The sequence below is a fragment of the Haliotis cracherodii genome, unplaced genomic scaffold, assembly GCF_022045235.1.
Source record: "Haliotis cracherodii isolate W230 unplaced genomic scaffold, xgHalCrac1.p SCAF_17, whole genome shotgun sequence".
Taxonomy (NCBI): Eukaryota; Metazoa; Mollusca; class Gastropoda; order Lepetellida; family Haliotidae; genus Haliotis; species Haliotis cracherodii.
The window spans coordinates 13,925,241-13,951,113 of NW_027266272.1; the positions used below are offsets into that span (position 1 = coordinate 13,925,241).

A 25,873-nucleotide genomic window follows, 5' to 3' on the forward strand; every position below is an offset into this window, starting at 1 on the left:
ATCGGTAAAGAAGGAATTCTTTCCCATCTTCTTGTAATCACTTTCATCACAATCTGTCGAGTTCATCATGTATGTGCTGTTCATTGACTCGGTGTATTTTGTACATAGATGTATTAATGTACATTGTTCTGAATGCAATCATGAAAATGTGAAAATTTCTACATTGTGAACACTGTCTCACAAACATTTTCAGTAAACATGAAATGAAACTGCAAGACCTTTGTTGTTTATTCATCCAATATATACCCGTGATATTTAATCTGTCAGTCCCTGGTTCTCCCATTGGAAGCTGATTAACGTGGAGATAATGTGCTCATGTTGTCAAATATTGGTTTGTCTGGTCCAGATTCACAGATCGCTGATAAAGCTGATGTATTCTGACTGCTGCACACAATAAGGCTGTGGAGTGAGATAATCGCTGTGGTACTTGTTTATGAGATTTTAAAAGTTTAAAATCCCATTCAATCTAAGACTATGGTTAAATTGTAAAGTTGTATAACATGTTTGTTTGTTAAATAATTGAGTCTGGACCAGACAATCCAGTGATTGACATCAGGAGCATCGATCCACGCAATTGGGACTGATGACATACATCAACCATGTCAGCGAACCTGACCACCCGATCCCGTTAGTCGCCTCTTACGACAAGCATAGTCGCCTTTTACCGCAAGCATGGGTTGCTGAAGACCTATTCTACCCTGGGTCTTCACGGGTCTGTATAACATGAAATATGTATCAAAATATAATAATAAAACAATATATAATATAATATAACAATATGGCAAAATGGTTCCCCCGGATTTCTGCTTTGCTCACACAATAACCATGGTTGCAGAAAACAATCCTGTGTACATGCGACAGGAGGCAAGAGCAAGGTGACACATTTGCTCAACAGAGTTATGTCCCTTAGTGGACTACTGTCATGGGTTCGATTCCCATCATCACCCTGACATTGATCTTTGGCTTGTCCGCAGCATACACGTGTTAAGGGATTTACCAACCTTGTAAATATCTCTCAACTTTGGGCTCTCTGCCAAGTTCAAACTGATACGCAGTGATATGACAGGAATTAATCCCACCTCACTCACTTCACACATTTCCGTGGTGAAAGGGTGGTCTTATCAGCTGACAGGTAATGAACCCAATATGAAAACACTATCATAATATCCCCAACAGCAATTTATCAAAATAGATCAAGAAAATCAGATGAAAAACATATGATCATGTGGACATTTATACATATATTGTGGAAGAAATCATTCAATGGCATATGTAAACTTAACAATTGTAAATAAAGTATAATTCATCCTTGATTTTTTTTTAAATAAAATTATTTCTGGCATTATTCAAAGTGTTAGGCCACAACAATTTAGTACATTTTCATCTCTGCCTCACAACCAAGCACCCTGAATCACATCATTTTGTTGTCCCAATGCATTCATACAGATGAAGAAAATCAATGTTCCATTCTTTCATTACTTGATGAGAGTGAGTTAATATTTAACGTCACATCCGCAATATTTGCTGGAATATTGCTAAAAGCGGCGTAAAAACACACTCACTCACTCACTCACTTCTGCTGTACATATGAACCTTGGGTAGAATATTGGCCTCTGCTAGATAAGGCCCTGAAATCTCATATAAACAAAGCATAAAATGATTCGAAACTGTCTGATTATCAGCATCCTTCAAGGCATGGTGTGTACTGATTGGCTGGTGGAGCTGATCACAGCTTACTGGTGGTCTTCATGGTCCATTCACTCATGGGTGGGGTGACCTCGAGCCTGCTCAGTCGACGAAGGAGTTCGCAGGGCATCCAGATACTCTGGTTGGCTGGAAACACATAACAAAGTGTATGATTGGAACAGTGTCATCATCCTATCACATGAGGGCACGGTGTTGCATCAATGCCTACAGACAAAATAAAAGTAGTTTCGAAGATATTTGTATCTTGTCCAATGACCAGCATGAGTTTAAAAATGGATGAAAATTGTCGCCGTACTAATGTACGTCATGATTAAAGTATCCAGGAAGATTGTGTTTGTCCTCGGACTGGATGCTAGATATGGTGGCCCAGGCATCTAAGGTGCCACAATTTGCAGTACAGGGATGTGACCATTGGTGCCATGGTTCATGGGTTCAAATCCCAGATTTGCCCTAGTTTTGATCATTGGTCCGTCAGCGCCATACACATGCATGTGGGTTTCACCAAAGTGGCAAACATCTGCATCACTTCGGGTTTTCCTCCCATATCAAGCTGACACACCAGGAAATATTGTCAATAAACTCAACTCACTCACCCATCACATGAATACAGATTTCTTTTCAGCTGATTGACTAATTTTAACACTTGCTTGATCATATTACCAGCATTTATATTGAGACGTTGCATTGAAACAATCAAGAAGACATTTTCGACCCTATTGATATACAACTGATGACAAACCAATTTCACCATGTTATCTGGAAACTTATTCAAACAAATACTTATTCATAATTTGTGGATAATTTGCAGTGGGTTTATTATGTATTATGTATGCTTTTTATTGACAGATTTCTACTCACGGTAGCGCTCATGAAACTGGCATATTTTGTCATACACACTGCGCAGACCAACTTGACTGGCGTAAAACATTGGTCCACCTTGGTACCGTGGAAACCCAAAGCCTAGGAGCCTGAAAATAGAATTATCATTTCATATAGTTAAAGACATGCAGTCATCTTGTACCACAGATTGCTGAATGAGGACAACTGCTCTCGGTAAGAACGATCATACAACACCAGCTGACATCTGAGAGGTCACGTCTGTTCTGGCAAAGGACATCAGTCTGACTACACTCACCAGCAAACGACAGTCTGACTACACTCACCAGCAGAAAGCGGTCTGACTACACTCACCAGCATAAAGCGGTCTGATAACACTCACCAGCAGACGTCAGTCTGACTACACTCATCAGCAGACAACAGTCTGACGACACTCACCAGCAGACGTCAAACTCACTATTCTCACCAGCAGACATCAGTCTGACTACACTCACCAGCAGACAGCAGTCTGACTACACTCACCAGCAGACGTCAGTCTGACTACACTCATCAGCAGACAACAGTCTGACGACACTCACCAGCAGACGTCAGTCTGACTACACTCATCAGACGACAAAAGTCTGACGACACTCACCAGCAGACGTCAGTCTGACTATTCTCACCAGCAGACGTCAGTCTGACTACACTCACCAGTAGACGTCAGTCTGACTACACTCACCACCAGACATCAGTCTGACAACACTCACCAGCAGACAGCAGTCTGACTACACTCACCAGCAGACATCAGTCTGACTACACTCACCAACAGGCAACAGTCTGACTACACTCACCAACAGACATCAGTCTGACTACACTCACCAACAGACATCAGTCTGACTACACTCACCAGCAGACAGCAGTCTGACTACACTCACCAGCAGACATCAGTCTGACTACACTCACCAACAGGCAACAGTCTGACTACACTCACCAACAGACATCAGTCTGACTACACTCACCAGCAGACAGCAGTCTGACTACACTCACCAGCAGACATCAGTCTGACTACACTCACCAACAGGCAACAGTCTGACTACACTCACCAACAGACATCAGTCTGACTACACTCACCAGCAGACAGCAGTCTGACTACACTCACCAGCAGACGACAGTCTGACTACACTCACCAGCAGACAACAGTCTGACTACACTCACCAGCAGACATCAGTCTGACTACACTCACCAGCAGACGACAGTCTGACTACACTCACCAGCAGACGTCAGTCTGACTACACTCACCAGCAGACGTCAGTCTGACAACACTCACCAGCAGACATCAATGTCCTCAGGTTTAGCTGCCACTCCGTCCTCCAGGCATCGGAAGCCCTCGTTTATTGCTGCGTAGAATGTCCTCTCTATCACCTCCTGCATAACAAACAGCAATTACACATGTTCCATTGTATTTTTCAAGACACTCTGTTACTATCTGTTCTGGTTCTTAAGGATTTCATCATTGGACTTATGACCATTGAATTCCATTATTTCTGACATTTTCCACCCCACATATTTTTTTAATTCAGATATAGAAGATGGGACTTTGTAGGGTAGAAATACAGGCTAGAGGGCACTAGGGATGTTTTGCTATTAATAGACCACCAGGACATACTAGAGAATCTGCGTGAACTGGTTGTTGTATAGTTTGTTACAATTTGGGTTGAGGTAGCCTAGTGGTTAAAGCGTTGGCTCATCACGCATGGTTTGATTACCCACATGGGTACAATGTGTGAAGCCCATTTTCCTGTTTCCATCGCTGTGATATTGCTGGAATATTGCTAAAAGCAGCATAAGAGCATATTCACTCACTCACTCACTGTTACTATTCACATGTTTTTACATCAAACTAATTTGTGAAGTCATGTATCGTATGTATCATGATACAGGGGGTGTAAATCAATGTAATGTACCATGGGCTCTCTATTGGGATACAATACTGTATCAACGTATCGTTTCACCACTTTTCACATGTGAAATAGACTAATATTTGGTGAAGTTATGTTTGTGTGAAATTTAGGTCTAGATCGTGCCCACCAAAAATTGTCTTTCAGTCAAGTAAAGTCTATAGATATTTCTTCTGTAAAACAGATTCATGTTACAGCAAGTCATATACGTATAAGGTGAAAAATATACATTCTACTCAAAAGAAGTTAGGATCATCCAATTCTTTAACATTACTATAGTTAATCTGCTACGCCATATATTGCATCTACATGCATAAAAATTGTGAATAAGTACACATAATTTAAACTGTAATTAGATTCAAGAAAGCATCACATATTGAATCATTAAAGTTTAAAAATTAAAATTGTACAGCATGTCATATATATACATGAACTGCCAATACAAAATTGTTATGGAGTATTGCAACACACTGAACATTCACTGAATAATGACACCATTTCTTGCCTGGTGACATTGGGCAACTACATTGACTCTTGGTTTACTGGGGGCAATTCACTGTGCAGAGTTGCGTCCCTTGGGCAAGCCAGAAACCTATGACTGTGGGTTCGAATCCCGGTTCGCCCCGATTATGTTTCTAGGTTTGTCAGTACCATGCCCATGCTCGTGGGTTTCACCGAAGTGGTAAACGCCTGAGACCTGCATCACTTGGGGCTTTCCTCCCACATCAAGCTGACACGCCGTGATATAACTGGAATATTGTTAAAAGCGACGTTAAACCCAACTCACTCACTCTTGGCTTACTGATTCCAGGATAAGCCTGAAACCGAAGCACAAAACCCTGCAGAGGAGTTTGCTGAAACAATGCTTACCTGTGGTGAAATACTGCGCCGCTCTATGCCAAGCTCCTTGCAGTGATCCAGTATTATCTGAGTGACCTCAGGGTCAGGGGTTGCAACCTTGCCACCAGATTTTTCATACTTGTACCAACCTTTGCCTGAAATATCAACTTATCATTATCACAGAGTTACAATTCCAAAGAAAGCCGTGGCCATGTTTAGCGTCTTTGCCACAGATTCTTTTCAACAGGGTCAATACATAAATATAGATTACTGTCTTCAAGTGCAGCCAAAAATGAGATCTTGCTGCACAGCCTTACTGGTAGTAATTTTACTGATCTCCATTAGTCATCAATATATTCAAGCTGTGATATAAGTCACAATAAATTAATTACCGTATTCGACGTAATAAGCGCCCAGGGCACTCTCAAAATTAGAAATAGGAGGCTCTTATTAGAATATCATTTTGGTGAAAAAAACAGAGTTGAAAGATAAATTTCATGGTTTATGCTGACAGCCTGAAATGTTTATGTACGACAGATATATTTTTCCAGGATTTAATTGCCCGTAATTAAGGGTGCATATAACACACGAGTGTGTATTATACATGAATAAATAAGCCTTGTGTACATTGATCAATCAGAAGAGGTGCTAATTGGGATTGTTCACTAGCCAATATATTAGCAAATATCGACCTGGGCACTTATTAGAGCGGGGCGCTTATTACGTCGAATACGGTATTTTATTTTCATCCCTGTCCGCCTTGCTGTCAAACACCAGACAGGAAAACATGCTGTGTGTGTAACAATGTCCATGTTACAGTATGGAAGTTTGCTTTATTATATTTGTTTGTTGTTTAACGCCACACTCAGCAATATTTCAGCCATTTGACATTGATCTGTGAATAATTGAGTTTGGACATAATCGAATCATGAACATCGATCCACACAGTTGTGATACGACAAGCAAGACAATCAAGCCATTGACCTCATGAGCATCAATCCACGCAATTGGGATCGATTACAAGCATTAACCAAGTCAGCCAGTCTGACCACCTGATCCCTTTAGTCGCCTCATACAACTAGCATGGGTAGCTGATGACCATTTCTAACCCAGATCTTCACAGGCGCAGTATGACTGTATGGAATTGATAGTCATCTCACCATGCTGAACAGAAATAGGTGCTAACTCTCACTAGGGAGGAGGGGCAGTCGGGTAGCCTAGTGGTTAAAGCGTTCGCTCGTCACACCGAAGAACTGGGTTCGATTACCAACATGGGTATAATGTGTGAAGCCCATTTCTGGTGTCCCCCGCCATGATATTGTTGGAATATTGCTAAAAGCGGCGTAAACTCAAACTCACACACTCACTCACCACTAGGCCACCCGACCACCCCGTGTCCCTTTAGATGTAAAGCACCTTGAAACAGTCAGATGTGGCCACATTTTGTTGTGTCATGTGATAATCATGTGAATGAGATTTTAATAACTTCAAGTGCTTCCTCAGGGTGCGTTGAAAACAGTCAATCGCTGATGTACAGCGATTCACCTTACAACGGGGCACTAACTTTCAGTCGCTTGCAATTCCACCAATTGCTGGCTGATGTCGTTTTGTTCTCAAACCAAAATGGCAGACTGAAATTTGAGTTTGAAAGTAGAACAAGAAGTTCTTGACTGAATCAACTGCGAGATGGGCAAAGGCAGCCAACATCCCCCAGCATACCCAGTCTGCTCCACATCCTCAAGGTAGCCATCAATAGTCGTCACCGAGCCACTTCTATTACACTCTTCATTAGGGAAAGGCAAACAAGCGCTAGTTGTGCCGCCATTTTGGAAGAGTGTGCAAGTGCTTCGAGCTGTTGCAGTCCCCAGGGTGAGCGATTAATTTGCTGACTCTAAGCAAATCATGGCTGGCAACATGCCCAAATGTCCTACTGTGTAAGTTGTACTGAATGTGCACACACAGAACCTAATCATGTACTTGCCCACTTTCCGTCCAATACGACCCTTCTGGACCAGTCTGTCTGACAGAGAGCTGTAGCGGTCGCCGCCCATGAAACGTGTAGCAAAGGTCAAGGTCATGCCCTGTGCCTGAGCTATTTCTCTCCGGATGTTCCACCCTATGTCCAGACCTGAATACAGATGCACAAAGTCACTGTTAGCTTAAGTCCTGCAACATCAGTAACTCCCACATTTTCTCTACCAGAAGTCACAAGTCAAATGCTCACATCTAAAAGTTTATGTGAATGGAGTAAAATATCCTCAATACTCAAATCTACAAGTAATGAATTGTTCCAGAAAGCTGACATCTGATCGGCTCAAAAACCTCACATCTTTCATTTTGATTGGTGAATAGAGCATCTCTGCACAGAGCGGGAGGTCGGTGGTTCAATCCTCCGGCTGTATCATACCAAGAGACATTAAAAGATGGTACTTGTTGTAACCCTGCCTGATGCTAATTAATGTGCCAAAAACAAGGACTCGTCAGCTCAGTGGGGTATTCATGTTACAATGATGTATGATAGTAGTGGGCTAGTACTATAAAACCGGCATTAGTCCGGACTAGTACAAGCAGCCACACGCGTGGACACACAGACAGATACATGCAGACATGCTCGCGTGCCCGGGCAGGTTAGCACATCGCTATATAAGTGCAAAATCTTGAACACAACGTTAAACCCAATTTCACCTCAGCTCATCACTTTTTGATAGGGCGCTCAGTTTCTCTCAGCGTTCATAAGACCTGACTTCATATCGAGGATTTGTCAGAATGTGACAGAGGTATCAGATTAAGATAGACTGCAACAGATCATGAAAGACTGTAATGATTCCGCAGTCACCTGAAAGGTCTCCGACAGCAAACGTCCCCATGGGCATCCCAAAGTCTGTGAGGACCTGGTCCACTTCCTGCGGCAGGCTTCCTTCCTCCACTAGAAAGGTTGCCTGGCAACACAAAATAACTACAATTTGCTTATTGGTCAACAAATATAAATGAAAGACCGGTATATGTCAATGTCTGACCTAGATTGTGTTTGCATGTGAGTTGGATTTAATGCCGCTTTGAATATTCCAGTTACGTCCCGGTGTGTCAGCTCAATGATAGCTCATCTGGGGAGGTTGGTTGGTTTGTTGTTTAATGCCGCACTCAGCAATATTACAGCTACAGCTGACGGCGGTGTGTAAGTAATCAAGTCTGGACAAGACAATCCAGTGATTGACATCATGAGCATCGATCCACGCAATTGGGATCGATGACATGCATCAACCAAGTCAGCGAGTCTGACCACCCGATCCCGTTAGTCGCCTCTTACAACAAGCATAATCGCCTTTTAAGGCAAGCATGGGTTGCTGAAGACCTATTCTACCCCGGATCTTCACGGGTCAGCGCCAAATGAAACAACATACCTAACTAGCTGTGCATATCTCACCTGTGTGCCGTACTTCTGCATGGTCCTGTTGGCCACGAAGGAGTTGCAGGTGCCGACCAGCACAGACACCTGACAGACAGCAACAACATGTCAACTTCAGACACACCAAGCAGTGCATTGGTATTATCACAATCAGTTTTGTTACAATCAGTATCATACCAGCGATTTATCTACACGTGGGCCCTGTTCCACAAAGCAATGTACCAATACAACTGTCGTAAGTCTATGTTGAAGTAGAAGTGTTACGATCGTCTTAGCTCTATGATTGCTTTGTGGGCCAGAGCCCAGCTCAGAGGCTGATATTCGGCTCAAATGGGAGTTCAAAATATTATTTTCATGTTTTAATCACAGTATTTTAAATATAATATGTTTAATGATAGCAACAGTAAATATTTTTTTAAGCATTTTACTTATTTCTGGTCAGAAGAATTAAAAAACAAAACAATGGTAATAATTTTTTAAGATTTCAATTTTAGGGAGTTGGCAGATTCCTTTACCAATTTTCCAAAAAGTCGTGCCTAACTAATGACATACCATTCCAAGCTTCTTCCCCAACTGCATGATGGTGGCGACTGTTGTCCCTGACGTTGCTTTTCCATACACATTCTCCAGAAGTCTCATCACATAGGCCGGCACGAAGAAATGCATTCCTGCAACCCTGTCTGGGCGATCTGTTGCAGACGCAATCTGAAAGACAACGAAAGAATCATCGATATTTGACTCAACGGGTAACTTATGATTAGGCAAACTTTCCACCTGATAAACAACTGAACCAATATCAGTAATATGTGACACAGTGCCTTATCTCTGTCACTCATCAGGCAACCCAGTTGTAGCATGCTGTAACATTAACGTGAGATAACTATAACAGGCAGGAACCCAGTTGTAGCATGCTGTAACATTAACGTGAGAGAACTGTCACTCATCAGGAAACACAGTTGTAGCACACTGTAACATTAACGTGAGATAACTGTAACAGACAGGAACACAGTTGTAGCACACTGTAACATTAACGTGAGATAACTGTGCCAGACAGGAACACAGTTGTTGCACGCTGTAACATTAACGTGAGATAACTGTGCCAGACAGGAACACAGTTGTTGCATGCTGTAATATTAACATGAGATCACTGTGCCAGACAGGAACACAGTTGTAGCATACTGTAACATTAACATGAGATAACTGTGCCAGACAGGAACACAGTTGTTGCACACTGTAACATTAACGTGAGATAACTGTGCCAGACAGGAACACAGTTGTTGCATGCTGTAACATTAACGTGAGATAACTGTGCCAGACAGGAACACATTTGTTGCACACTGTAACATTAAAGTGAGATAACTGTGCCAGACAGGAACACAGTTGTTGCACACTGTAACATTAACGTGAGATAACTGTGCCAGACAGGAACACAGTTGTTGCATGCTGTAACATTAAAGTGAGATAACTGTGCCAGACAGGAACACAGTTGTAGCATGCTGTAACATTAACATGAGATAACTGTGCCAGACAGGAACACAGTTGTAGCATACTGTAACATTAACGTGAGAGAACTGTCACTCATCAGGAAACACAGTTGTAGCACACTGTAACATTAACATGAGATAACTGTAACAGACAGGAACACAGTTATAGCACACTGTAACATTAACGTGAGATAACTGTGCCAGACAGGAACCTAGTTGTAGCATGCTGTAACATTAACGTGAAATAACTGTCACTCATCAGGAAACACAGTTGTAGCACACTGTAACATTAACGTGAGATAACTGTAACAGACAGGAACACAGTTGTAGCACACTGTAACATTAACGTGAGATAACTGTAACAGACAGGAACACAGTTGTAGCACACTGTAACATTAAAGTGAGATAACTGTGCCAGACAGGAACACAGTTGTAGCATGCTGTAACATTAACATGAGATAACTGTGCCAGACAGGAACACAGTTGTAGCATACTGTAACATTAAAGTGAGATAACTGTGCCAGACATGAACACAGTTGTAGCATACTGTAACATTAACGTGAGATAACTGTGCCAGACAGGAACACATTTGTAGCATACTGTAACATTAACATGAGATAAATGTGCCAGGCAGGAACACAGTTGTAGCACACTGTAACATTAAAGTGAGATAACTGTGCCAGACAGGAACACAGTTGTAGCATACTGTAACATTAAAGTGAGATAACTGTGCCAGACAGGAACACAGTTGTAGCATACTGTAACATTAACGTGAGATAACTGTGCCAGACAGGAACACATTTGTAGCATACTGTAACATTAACATGAGATAAATGTGCCAGGCAGGAACACAGTTGTAGCACGCTGTAACATTAAAGTGAGATAACTGTGCCAGACAGGAACCCAGTTGTAGCATGCTGTAACATTACCGTGAGATAACTGTGCCAGACAGGAACCCAGTTTTAGCACGCTGTAACACTAACATCCTTTTGAAACTTGTATGAACTCTTAACCCACCCACTCACTCACCTGCAAGGTACCCCCACCCACTCACACAACTGCAAGGTACCCCCACCCACTCACACACCTGCAAGGTATCCCCACCAACTCACACACCTGCAAGGTACCCACCCACTCACACAACTGCAAGGTACCCCCACCCACTCACACACCTGCAAGATACCCCCACTCACTCACACACCTGCAAGGTATCCCCACCCACTCACACACCTGCAAGGTACCCCCACCCACTCACACAACTGCAAGGTACCCCCACCCACTCACACACCTGCAAGGTACCCCCACCCACTCACACACCTGCAAGATACCCCCACCCACTCACACACCTGCAAGGTACCCCCACCCACTCACACAACTGCAAGGTACCCCCACCCACTCACACAACTGCAAGGTACCCCCACCCACTCACACAACTGCGAGGTACCCCCACCCACTCACACAACTGCAAGGTACCCCCACCCACTCACACACCTGCAAGATACCCCCACTCACTCACACACCTGCAAGGTACCCCCACCCACTCAAACACCTGCGAGGTACCCACTCACACTCACACACCTGCAAGATACCCACTCACACTCACACACCTGTAAGATACCCACAAACACCTGCGAGGTACACACACACCTGCGAGGTACCCACACACCTGCAAGGTACCCACACACGTGCGAGGTACCCACACACTCACACACCTGCGAGGTACTCACACACCTGTAAGATACCCACACACACCTGCAAGGTACACACACACTCACACACCTGGAAGGTACTCACACACCTGCAAGGTACCCACACACTCACACACCTGGAAGGTACTCACACACCTGCAAGGTACCCACACACCTGTAAGATACCCACACCCACCTGCAAGGTACCCACACACTCACACACCTGTAAGATACCCACACACACCTGCAAGGTACCCACACACCTGCGAGGTACCCACACACCTGTAAGATACCCACACACACCTGCGAGGTACTCATACACCTGTAAGACACCTGTAAGATACCCACACACACTCACACACCTGGAAGGTACTCACACACCTGCAAGGTACCCACACACTCACACACCTGGAAGGTACTCACACACCTGCAAGGTACCCACACACCTGCGAGGTACCCACTCCTCAACTCACCATGTTGATGTCCAGGGAAGATGTGTTGCTGCACAGGATAGTCTCAGCTTTACAAAGTTTGTCCAGCCTCCCAAATATCTGCTTCTTCAGACTGAGACTCTCAAAGACTGCCTCGATCACCTGGAGGAAAACATGGAACCAAAGTGGCAGGGTGGCTGACTGGAGGGATAAACAGATGGGTTGTTTGTTTACTGTGTAACACAGCGGTCGAAATATTCCAGCCAAATCATAGAGGCCTGTAAGAATCAAGTTTAGACGAGATGAACAAGTGTTTGATATTATCAGCAATATCCCACACTGTTTGAATCAACCAAGTCAACAAGCCTGATCACACAATCCATTTGGTCGCCTCTTACGACAAGCATAGATTGCAGGGGACCTATCCTAGGTCCCACAGGGACAGATGGGTGATATGTCTAGAGGAAGAATCCTACCAAGTCGACATCCCGGAGATCGTCCATGTTGACTGTGGCTTTGAGCAGAGACATACACTTCTGCAAACCCTGAGGACTGAGTTTCTTGAGGCGGACACTCCCTTCTAGCACCGACTTTATCATCGCAACTCCCCGGTCCAGGAACTGCAAACAACAGAAACATGTACTGGAAGATTCATCTTCCCCAGGCAAGCGTGTCCACTTGTCTATATCAAAGCCTAGTTTCAACCCTTGCCACATCAAGGCCACTTTTCTTGATACGACCCTTGTGCCACCTCACGTACATCACAATCACAAGTTGTGCCCCTTGTTATGAAAACATATATCCAATCAGATCACTGTTATCTTGTATAGCTTCACAAAGATGGTGACTGCCAAAGGCAACAACGAAGTGGCTCAGATAAAGAAAACATTTGAGATTTCATCCCTGACACAAAAACAGGCAATTGTTTGGGGGTTTAAAAGATGAAAAAGACATGGTGGTTAATCACTTTCATACGAATATGTACCAGTCGTGAATGTTGATTTAGTGAAATGTTCTCTGATTGGACTATCCATAAATGCGACAGTCCAATCATATTTAGAACAGGAAAGTGGGCTTGATGTGGCAAAGGTGGAAATAAGGCTTTGATGAAAAGGTTAGTGGATGCTCTTGCCTCGGGAAGATTTGGAAGATAAGAAAGCATTTCAGAAAGTACCTGTTGCTGCCATTATCTTGCAATGATCACGTGAGTGACATTTTTCTCTCACTTTCAAACCTAACACATAGCCTTTCAGTCCAGGTGACTAATAATGCAGTTTACATTAAATTTGTTTTAAAGCAATCTCATTAAAATCAGACCTCGGTTCTCGCTACCGCTGAACAAAGATCTGAAGACATCCCATAAGGGGTCACGTCAGAAGGACCTTTCATCCGACCAATCAGTGCGTCGCTTACCAGATTATGAAAGTGACAGTCGGAATGTGATTTCTAATCATGCAATCTCGAAAACTTTAACATGGGGTATTCCGAACGATAGTTACGGGTTTAATGACTGAATCCTTACAATCTATACCATCTATTAGCCGTTCCATAATGTTCTTTTGATCAGGTTTCAAATTTGTAATCGAGAATTAGTCAAAATATGTTTCGAAGCGTAGTCGCCAATTTGAAATTTGTGCCGTAAAGCACGAGAAAGCTGCCTTCTGATTGGTCATTCCATTGGTCGGTCAAAGTTCGCGCAAGGTCGACCTGATGTCACCCGTAATGGGATGTCCTCAAAACTTTATTTTGCGGTAGCGAGAACTAAGATCTGATTTTAATGAGTTTGGTTTTAAAGTTTTATCGTTTTAAAATAAAAGTGTTTCCTTCTAGTATGGAAACAGACAATGTTAATGTGACAACAGAATTGACACTGCATCACTTTAACTACAAAACATAGTAATATGTAAACTCTCCTGCAGAAGGGTGTATAATAACTGTTTGTTTGTTGTTTAATGCCGCACTCAGCAAAATTACAGCTGTAAGACAGCAGTCTGTAAATAATCAAATCTGGACCAAACAATCCAGTGATTGACATCATGAACATCAATCTATTGGGAGCAATTGGGATACAATGACATGTATCAAACCAAGTCACTGGGCCTGACCATCTGATCCAGGTAGTCGCCTCTTACGACAAGCATGGGTTGCTGAAGACCTATTCTACCCTGGATTTTCAAGGATCATATAATGATTAGTAGTGCAACCTTCCTATCTTGTTCCACCAACGTCACAGGCAGGCCCGCCCTCAACACCGTCACCGCAATGCCACTTCCCATGGTGCCAGCGCCGATCACACCGACCGTCTTTATGGGGAGGGGTTTACACGTCCGATAGCTTTCTCCTGTTGGGAGTTGCCACTACAAACACAGGGTAAGGGAAGAAAATAATTTCTGAGTCTTCAAAGTTTAAGATTGTAATTTATTTGTAATGAGGTATTATTGTATTCTTTTATAATCTGTAAAGAAAGACTCGAAAGGTTGCACGGGAATCATGCACGCACGAATACGGTGTTAGCGTTTGGCGTCTCAACGTGTGTGATTCCCGTGCAACCTTTTGAGTTGTGTTGATTGTTCAACTGTGTCATATGGCCCTGTGACACAGGGGTAGCATTATGCAGATGGCTGTTACAATGCATGCTCGTTCCTCCCGTGACGAAGAGGTCTGGTTGTTGATGAAATATAGTGATAGCTAAATAGAGTTTTTATTCATGCACCGATTGTCTTTAAATGTAATATCCAGTTATGTATGACTGTTTAATAATCTCAGACCAACTTTGACTGGAGTAGGTCCGATAGTTTTTCAGATATTGTAGTAAACGTCGGTACCTTAAATTACGGTACCTTCCAGACTATACAAGGGGAACAACTCACTGAACACTTCCCTCTCAAAATTAACATTGTCCAATATATGACGTCATCAGGTTGTGAACGCATATTCGAATCACCAGAAATGACGTCATGATAGTGCAATTTTTTATTGTGAAATAAAACATGCTTTGATCTTTATTGTTTGCGATTTTTTTTAGTAGAGTGAGTGAGTGAGTATGGTTTTACACCGCTTTTGGCAATATTCCAGCAATATCACGGCGGGGGACACCAGAAATGGTCTTCACACATTGTACCTATGTCAGGAATCGAACCCCGGTCTTTGGTGTGACAAGCGAAGGCTTTAACCGCTTGCCTACCTCACCGCCCGTTTTTAAGTAGAGTGAGTGAGTGAGTGAGTATGGTTTTACGCCGCTTTTAGCAATATTCCAGCAATATCACGGCGGGGGACACCAGAAATGGGCTTCACACATTGTACCCATGTCGGGAATCGAACCCGGGTCTTCGGCGTGACAAGCGAACGCTTTAACCATTTTAAGTAGATATGTTATATAAGAGCTTATAGGATTCACAGTGACCCCAATCTTTGTTCATCTGAAGAGATAGATTAAATCAGATCATAAAACTACCCCTCTCACAAAAAGTACAAAACATTCCACCTGACACACTCATATTAAAATGAGTTACCCTTGCTGTTGCTCGCTCGGCAAAGAATGCATACTGCAACGCCCGAGCCTGCCCAGACCTCATCAGGTCCGCGAAGAGTCTTGATTCTTCATTTACACCTGCTTCATAGTTGTCTGCTGTTACTGCCGCCTTCACAGCTTGTAAGCATTTCTAGATTGAAACCATTATGAATTAACAATTTTAACTAACACAACACTCAATAATATACTAGCCATATGATAATCGAGTGGGCCGAGTGGGCCGATAATCGAGTAAATAATCGAGTGGGCCAGACAATCCAGTGACTGACGTCATGAGCATCGATCTATGCAATTGGCATACGATGACATGCATCAACCAAATTAGTGAGTCTGACCACCCAATCCCGTTAGTCGCCTCTTCCGACAAGCATGGGTTGCTGAAAACCAATTCTAACCAGGATCTTCTTGAGGGAAGATCTATTAATATTTCTAGTTCCCTCTATTAATATTTCTAGTGGATAACCAACATATTCACGTGAACATTTGCCACTCACTGATACTTGGATCAATCCTTACACTTGACTGGAAGCCCACAAGAATACCTACCACTGGTGCTATGAAGCCTTTAAATCGTCTCGTCGCCTGCGCTAGTGCAGCTGAAAAAAGAAAGCCGAAAGTATTTCTCAAATCAACATGGCTGTGCTTCCCCATGTAGATCTGTGTTTACCTGATTTTCATTCTCAGCTCCCTGGGGAGTATACAGTGGCGTAAAACCACACTCACTCACTCACTTTATACGATCAATGGATTGAAATATGTTAAAGCTAGTGGTAGAGCGATTAATCGATAATTGGTTTTGACATTTAGAACTGTTATCTATTGCAAAAAAACACTTTAACCACTCGGCAACCCCCCTGCTCCTCATCAACAAGATTTCTACTCATCTATTTAAAGTTCTAATGACAAGCTCCATTCGCTCTGCAGGGTTGTGTCCCTTAGGCATGTATGGATCCTATGATTGTAGGTTTGAATCTCAGATACACGTCGATTGTGATTCTTGGTTTGTTAGCATCACGTCTTTGCTTGTGTTTCTCTAAAGTCGTATACATCCAAGACCCGACTGCCTCACACATCAAGCTGACATGCCGTAATATAACTGAAATGCTGCTCAAACCAACTTGAAACCAAATTCACTCACTAACTCTCATAAGATATGTCTGCTGTAACAATTCTTATACATACGCGAGATATTTTTAAAGTAAGCTGAAACTGAATATCTGTTGGGAAAATGTTGACACATAATTGGCTGTGTAACAATTCAGTCTTCTTCACTGGTCAACTCGCCCAAGACTACTAAATTGTGCTGAGGGCAAGTAAAAACATAATGACCCAATGATAGTTGTCCTCATGGACTAGTGAGTGAGTGAGTTTGATTTTACGCCGCTTTTAGCAATATTCCAGCAATATCACGGCCGGGGACACCAGAAATGGGCCTCACATATTGTACCCGGGTCTTTGGCGTGACGAGCGAACCCTTTAACCACTAGGCTACCCGACCGCCCCTCATGGACTAGTAGCATATGAGGGTAATAATTCTGAACCAGTTCACATTTTTAAAAATGTTGCTACAAACACTGTGGATTAGTGCAATGAGGTTCACACTAGCCCTTTGAATTGAAGAAAATTTTGCATTACCATCATAGACAGCATTGAGGTTTTCCACAGGTGTCACAGGCCTGTTCCGTAACCTGCGATCATGGAGCGGTTTGCCGATGATGTTGTAGGCCAGCTTCATGCACTCTGACGACAGATCTTTATCAACAACCTGCAACAGTTAGGGTAGAACGACAGATATATTTTCCAGAATTTAATTCCCCATAATGAAGGGTGTATACAACACACAAGTGCATATTATACACGAATAAATAAGTCTTGTGTACATTGATCAATCGGAGTGAGTGAGTGAGTTCGGTTTTACGCAGCTTTTAGCAACATTCCAGCAATATCACGACGGGGGACACCAGAAATGGGCTTCACACATTGTACCCTTGATCAATCGGAAGGGATGCTATTTGGGATTGTTCACTAGCCAATATATTAGCAAATATCGCTGTAGGTGTTAATTCGAGCGGGGCGCTTATTACGTCGAGTACTGTACTATTGAGTGAAACCAAGATGATTGTTTGGATTCATTGTTAGAACAAAGATATTTACTCATATTTATCACCATTTCTTATGAACTGCAGTGATAAAATCACATTGTCGCTTTCATTTCACTGATTACATGTCCAGTACTAAAAATAAAAATGTTGGTTGGTCTTGTAAACCATCTAAAAAGAATCATAAGGCTTTATGCTCTGTTTGACCTGGATATTTACTGCACAACATCACTGATTAACAGAGTTCCACTGCAGCTTATTGAACAGTTGACATCATCCCATACCCTGTCTAAAATGCCATATTTCAAGGCATCTGGAGCTGAAACATGCCGTCCACTGGCTATCATTTCCATGGCAACCGGCACCGTGGTAACCCTTGGCAACCTCTGTGTTCCTGCAGCTCCAGGCAGTATGCCTATGAGGACTTCAGGAAAACCCACTCTGCAAATTAAAGTTTCTTCTTTTATTCCTTCAGTTATTTAATAACACGTACCATTCTTTGATTATGGTGCACAGTCAAGCATTATGCGCACCCCTCTTGCGGATGCAGTGTTTTGGAAAAAGCAGATTTATTTAGTATAATGCACAGTAAACAACTACACAGAATCACCTGAGGTGAAGGAACAGTAAATAATAAACATGGTCAATAAAAAAATTGCAATGAAACATCAAACCTCCTTGGGGTTGTATTATACATAACCCTCTCTACACAGCTGTATGGCTTATCTAAGACCCTTTTAGTAATGTATAAATGATCATTATCTTTTATATGAATTGTCCAACCTTATTAAAATCATTATTTTCGCTGCGCTAAACAAAGCCCTGAGGACATCCCATTACAGGTCACGTCAGAACGACCTTTCTCGAATTTTGACAGACCAATGAAATGACTGACAAGAAATCGACATTAGGCAATCAGAAGGCAGCTTTCTCGAGCTTTACGACACTAGTTTCAAACTGGTGACTACGCCTCGAAACATATTTTGACGTATTCTCGATTAAAAAGATTAAAACTGATAAGAAGAACATTCTGAAATTTCTTATAGATGGCCTAGATGGTTTGGACATACGGTAATCATAAAACCCGTAACTGTCGTTCGGAATGCCCCGTGTTAAATATTTCGTGGTTGCATGATTAGAAAACACATTCCGACTGTCACTTTCATGATCTGGTAAGCGAAGCTCTGATGGTTGGATTAAAGGTCGTTCTGACGTGACCCTTAATGGGATGTCCTCAGATCTTTGTTTAGCGATAGCGAGAACTGAGATCTGATTTCAATGAGATTGATGAATTGTACTTATATTGTATTGAATTTGTATATAAATAATCTGTAACATTGTAACTCGTGACACGCAAATAAACTATTTCTCTCTCGCTGTAATTAATTTTTAAAAGTGGCCACTAGACTTAAAAAAATACTGTATTTCATCCTATCGTTAGAATCATTTCATTAATAATACATCAATGCTGTTGTAACAATGATCAATCTGTTTGATAAATTGTGACATTTGACAGCAGTTATCCTCTGTATCATATCATTCTATTATGATAAATACCCTCGACCCATTCACGTTGTTTCGAGCCTGAGATGGCACAATTCTAAAAATAACTGTCCAATCAAAGAAGTCTCAAAAGGGAGAGAAATTTAGTAATGCTCGAGATGGAGGCTGCCCGAGATGGAGGTGGTGATGTCACTTCTGAAACGAAACTTGGTGACACACGGGTTCTGGGTACAGTGTTCCCTCACTATTGCGCTCTTCAATATAGCGCTAACTTGATTATAGCGTGCGGTAAAGCACGGCTCCCAAAATTTACTAACATAAACTGAATTTTTCCAATGACACGATGTTTTCCCTCATCTCAGAAAACATTATCAGCTGATCACCGCGATCACATAACACCGGAAATACCAGTCATTAACTCCAATGCAATTTAATCCTATTATTATAATATCTGGTTGTAAACAATTTGTTCATTGTTTATCTGGACTAATGTTTGCAACATATTTTATCAATTATATTAAAAATTTCATTCAATAATTATAATAATGTTCACAATAATTTCGGCGAAATCGTATGCAAAGTGATCGGTAGATCACACAACTCACCGTTATTTACAGCAACCACGGTTAGATTACCGCTATTGATGCCTTGAAACGAACTTTAGATGCAAGAGAATGGATACACATATCATAAATACTTACCATGACTCGCTAAAATATTTGAGGCAGTTTGACTATCAAATGTCAACATAACGTTTTCGCAATCGAAATACATGTAGCGCAGGAAGTCTTATCTTATGTACTTATCTTGATGAAACTGAGTTGCTCATAGTCGCTGACCACATCATAGTTTGGAATAGCAAATGCATAGATATAACAGAAAGTCACTTTCAGGAATATACCTGGGGACACAAGGTAATAAATTTGAGGGGTCCCACAAATTAATATGGGGGTCTCTGGGTGACCACTGTGCTAACAACAAATATAATATAAACTACCGTAAGTGTGCAGTCTAATAGGGCTGGGACGAGTTGAAATTTACTACCTGACCCCCTATTACCCGACCCTACCCGGGTACCAACTGTAGGTCTCAAGAGTTGGGTACAAAATGTCTAATTGAGAATTGTTTTACCACAGCCCTGGCAGAAACTATTTAGATACATACATAAAAAAATCAGATCATGTGTACCGTGAAGTTGACTGAGGCTTTATCTGTACTCAAACATATACAAGTCAAAAGGAATGTGTGGATTGTCAGAAAGAAATGCGAACATTAGCAACTTGTAGTGTAACCACTGAGCTATAGTGTGTTTTTGTCATTTAACAATATATCATGTGACTAACCATGGGTCCAGGTAGTCCTGTGGGTATCCGGGTCCTCCTAAGGACCGACCCGACCAAAGTACCCGAGTTACCCGTCCCAGCCCTACTGCTTGTTACAAAAAGGGATTTCCCTCTTTGTATCGAAACTAAGTGATCGAGTAAAAAAGTTCCAACATTGGCTGCCTGAACATTGATTTTATTTCTTAAAAGAATGGAAATATCAGATAAATATAATGACCATGTTTCAATTTCACTAGATTCACTTATTCCAACATCCATTCTATTGTGTTTAATGTGACTCGCAGTGGATATTATTTGCATCAATTCTTAATTTTAAATGCAAATAGGATGCAAATTTCTTAAATTTAAACTGTGATTCCAAGTACTGGACCCAACTTAACCAAGGCCCTGTTCCACACAGGGATCGTAGTGATAAGGTGATCGTAACTCCCATACTTTACGACCATCGCTTTGTGGAACAGGGCCCAGGTTAAGTTGAGTCCAGGGTCCCCTTCCACAAAGCGATAGTAGTGCTACGATTGTCGTAAGTCTATGTTAAAGTATGGGAGTTACGATTGTCTTAGTGCTACGATCGCTTTGTGGAACAGAGCCCTGTACTTGGAATCAGAGTTCTTTCTCTTACGCCTCTTTACAAAACAAATAACAGCAGTGATACTGATATCATATGAGATAAATAAAGACTGGTAACAATAAATTCTAATATACAAAGCGTCTCATTATTAATCAGTCCCAGACGAATTCTGCGATAGAATTATCCAAACTCTGCGTTAAAATTACTGAAATTCTGCAGCTAAAATTTCATAATTCTGCTGTAAATTCTGCATTAAAAACAACCATTTCCCCCTAAAAAATTAATACTAACTCATATGCATCGTGTCACTCATATTAGATTTAAACATAGTTTATGTAGTCATAATACCACAAGAACTTCTAAAAATGAGAATTATTTGTTTCAAATTTTAGTTTATTGTAGGATTCATATTTTTGAAGTTTAAATCACATGTCAAATATTTGGGCATCATTCAATGCAAAATTGTATAAGACACTTTGTTGATTTTAAAAAGGCTAAATTCTGCGATTTTTCTGCAATTCTGCAGTAACTCACATTTTCTGAAAGTTACATCTTTCCAGGATGGCGGAATCGCAGAATTCGTCTGCGACTGATTAATGAAGAACAAGTATTTAGCTCACCTTGCACTTTTCAATGCTATCCTGTAATGAGAAAAGAGGGCTATTTCAAGTCCTCCACCTAGGGCATTGCCATGGATACCAGCAATAACAGGCTTCTCACTGGCCTCGATGTGTTCACCCACTGCAGTTAGCCATGGCCCTGTAAACATACAAATAGATGATGATGATGATGATGATGATGAGTGAGTGAGTGAGTGAGTGAGTGAGTGAGTGAGTGAGTGAGTGAGTGAGTGAGTGAGTGAGTGAGTGAGTATGGTTTTACACCGCTTTTAGCAATATTCAAGCAATATCGGGTGGACACCAGAAATGGGATTCACACATTGTACCCATGTCGGGAATCAAACCCGGGCGAACGCCATTTAATTTGGAACCGAGCATCACAGTCATCAAAAGAAAAGTACCAAATTTCAAGCTTTCAGTTGGCCCAAAAATCTCAAAGGTGACTTCTGTCATTTCTTCTGCCGAAAATGTATTGTCACACACACTTTGAATTTTGCAGTAGCAGTAACTCTGCATTTTGTAACCTATAATTGTACATAAAATTATCTAAAAATAACTACACTTTGTTTGGGGGCGGAAGGGGGTGCGGTTGGGTAGCCTAGTGGTTAAAGCGTTTGCTCTTCACACCGAAGACCCGGGTTCGATTCCCCACATGGGTACAATGTGTGAAGCCCATTTCTGGTGTTCCCCGCCGTGATATTGCTGGAATATTGCTAAAAGTGGCGTAAAACCAAACTCACTCACTTGGGCTCAAAATGTCAGGTCAATAGCTTGAACAAATATATTTTTAAAATATCCAGTTTCAGGTTGTTTTATTCATTTCCCCAAAATTTTAAGTAGGTAGAAAAAAAAGTGGGAGAGGGAGGAAATTTTTTTTTTTCATAATTGCATTTTGAAGTTTCAAGATAAATCAAGAAGCTTCAATTCTATATAAAAAAACTGATTTATCTTCATAGTGACAGCACATGAGTGTTTTTTTAACATCATAAACATCTTGCTTATTTCTGGACAGCAGTATAAAAAGACATACTGCTTTTCAGTTGAAAAAAGATCATACCGTATTTGACGTAATAAGCGCCCAGGGCGCTCTCAAAATTAGAAATAGGGGGCCCTTATTAGAATTTTATTTTGATGAAAAGACAGAGTTGAAAGATAAATTTCGTGGTTTATGCTGACAGCCTGAAGTGTTTATGTACGACAGATATATTTTTCCAGAATTTATTAGCCCATAACTAAGGGTGCATATAGCACACGAGTGTGTATTATGCACGAATAAATAAGTCTTGTGTACATTGATCAATCAGAAGGGGTGCTAATTGGGATTGTTCACCAGCCAATATATTAGCAAATGTCGCCGTGGGCGCTTATTAAAACGGGGCCCTTATTACGTCGAATACGGTAATTAACATTTCAATTTTTTAGAGACGACAGAATCATAAACCAAGTTTTAAAAACAGTCTGACCTCAGACATCTGGCCCACTGGGGCCTTCCTTTCTGGTTCTAACTTGTGTGTGTGAAGGTTCAACTAGTCCTGTTAGCTTACAGTAGCTAACTTTCCATGACAATATTCCAAGAAGCTGGAGACAAAATATTGATAAAAATCTACATTCCTCTTCTAATCTCACAGTATCTCCTTGGATTTATGATCTTATGATCTATTAAAGGAACAAAAGTGTTTTATAATAAACTGATAGGGAATTCCCTCCCTCTCCCTAAATCTTGTTTGAAATGGGAAAATCAGCTGGGATGTTCTTTTCCATGGAATCAAATATTCAGTGTATATTGCCATGGGCTAAGGGACACAAAACTCAGGGATTTCCAGTTTAGATTTATTCATATAATAATATTTACTAATGTGAGTTATTAAGAATGAAACTTATTGATAACGATGAGTGTTCTATGTGTCATACTCACAAAGAAAATGTTTTTCATGTTTATATCGAATGTCATGATGTTAAGAATTTCTGGTCAGATTTCTGTATTTACTTGACTCATATCTTGCATAGAAAAATCCTTATAACTGACAACGAGCTCCTCTTTGGTACCTCTGATGTATTAATTAACCATTTGATTGTAGCTGCTAAAAGATTTATCTTTGTCCAGTGTATTAAGAATGAAAATGTTGACTTTGTTGCTTTTAAGAACACAATAAGAAGTATCTATGACGCTGAATATCATATTGCACGTAGATATATTGACTTCTCTGCCTTTAATAGAAAATGGGCTTTGTTTACTCAAACTGCAAAATAACTTATTCACTTGATGTTTGCAACATAATTTGATGTACCATAAATACAGCATCTTCTTAATTGTATACATAAATATGCCTTCATCTGTACCATGATGTGGATTATGCCTTCATCTGTACCATGATGTGGATTATGCCTTAGGCCTCCTCTGTACCATATCCTTTTGAGAAGTACCTGTATTCATAAAGCTGTATTGCTTTCCGAGTGCATATGTATCCTGTGTATATGACTGAATAAATTTTTTTAAAAAAACAACAACAAAAAAACAACAAACTTTCCATGACAATACCTCGCATAGGTTTCCCAAATTCTTTGATATCTGCACCAGATATGAAGGTCGATCCTTTTCCAATAATGACGATGGCCTTAACAGCTTTTTCCTTGTTGGAGCGGTCAAGGCCTTCCACTAAGCCAACCCTCACTGAATGACTGTAGACGATAAATTTTACATTTGTACATGCTTATCAGGTAATTATTTCTGAAAATATTATCTGAAAAGACAAGAGGTGGACATGTCCAGAGAGTTGAGCCTAACTTTATCATGTGATTTCCTGAATAATGTAACAAAAAAAGTCTTTATTTGGATGTTTTTTTTAATATCAGAAAGAAAGAAAATCTCAACAATTTACAACTTCAACCTTGCCCCTTTGCCATAAGAAATATATAACAAATAAGAAGACAAACATATTCAAATCAAATACAGATTCATTTTACGAAAAGCCTTAGGCCCATAAGCTGCTTTATGCAATTCCACATTTGGACATAAACATAATAATTACATACATGTTATTTACGTCACATGGATCAAACAGATTTCAGTTTAACCCGAAATATGTTTTTAGACATACACGTATTAAACACTGGTCATGCATACAGTAACATTGACTGAAGTTTTTGTTTATTCAAACACATATAAAGGTCAGAAGGAATGGGTGCATAGTCAGAAAGAAATACGAACATCAGTGAATTGTAGTGTAACCATAAAGTTCTAGATTTTTTTTCTCCATTAAACAATATATCACGTGACTATAACCACTGGTCCGGGTAGTCCTGTGAGAACCTGGGTCCGACTCATTACCCGCTCGACCCGAGTTACCCGTCCCTGCCCCCAGTAGACTCGATGCAAATATTAAATGCAAAATAATTCAACAGACATGATGCAATGAATGTGCCGTCACGGAGATAGAAAATTGACAAATTTCTGTCTTGACGGTTCGTCTGAAAGTTCCAAAATAAATTTCTAATATTTTAAACAGCTCAGTGGGTATGCATTTTTGGTTTTACATTTATTATTGCCACATAAAAAACACGAACCTCAATGCATTGACAGGCGGGTTGTTGACTTCCAGAAATGCAATGGACCCAACTACTTTATAATCAACCATTGTTTATGACTGTCACTTCAAAGTAACAAAGCATAGAAGATGTATGTCACTGTAGTAATTTTCAACAAGCACCTGTCTGCTAGAAAGTGAACTTTGAGCCAGATAAGTAGAGCCAACCTTTTAACTTTATTTACTGGACCAAAGTTCTCGCAGACAAAAATAACAACAAAACTCCCTTTCATTTTTTTAATTAATGTCGATATTGTTGATGATGTTGTTATGTTAAATAAGCTAAATTAG

At 41.0% G+C, this 25,873-nt stretch overlaps 1 protein-coding gene across 1 annotated transcript; it reads right to left on the reverse strand.

The window, feature by feature from the left end:
• Nucleotides 1-221: 221 nt before the first annotated feature.
• Nucleotides 222-25,715, reverse strand: LOC139464422 (peroxisomal bifunctional enzyme-like). Its single transcript, XM_071245955.1, has 18 exons — nucleotides 25,563-25,715; nucleotides 24,538-24,677; nucleotides 21,999-22,137; nucleotides 18,246-18,402; nucleotides 17,498-17,627; nucleotides 16,409-16,458; nucleotides 15,843-15,992; nucleotides 14,535-14,687; nucleotides 12,807-12,950; nucleotides 12,373-12,492; nucleotides 9,280-9,432; nucleotides 8,746-8,814; nucleotides 8,158-8,260; nucleotides 7,303-7,449; nucleotides 5,352-5,476; nucleotides 3,851-3,948; nucleotides 2,566-2,675; nucleotides 222-1,833 (listed from the first exon to the last, which is right to left on the reverse strand). Exons 1-18 carry the CDS (start codon nucleotides 25,631-25,633, stop codon nucleotides 1,727-1,729), a joined length of 2,166 nt encoding a protein of 721 aa, XP_071102056.1. The 5' UTR covers nucleotides 25,634-25,715; the 3' UTR covers nucleotides 222-1,726.
• Nucleotides 25,716-25,873: the final 158 nt, after the last annotated feature.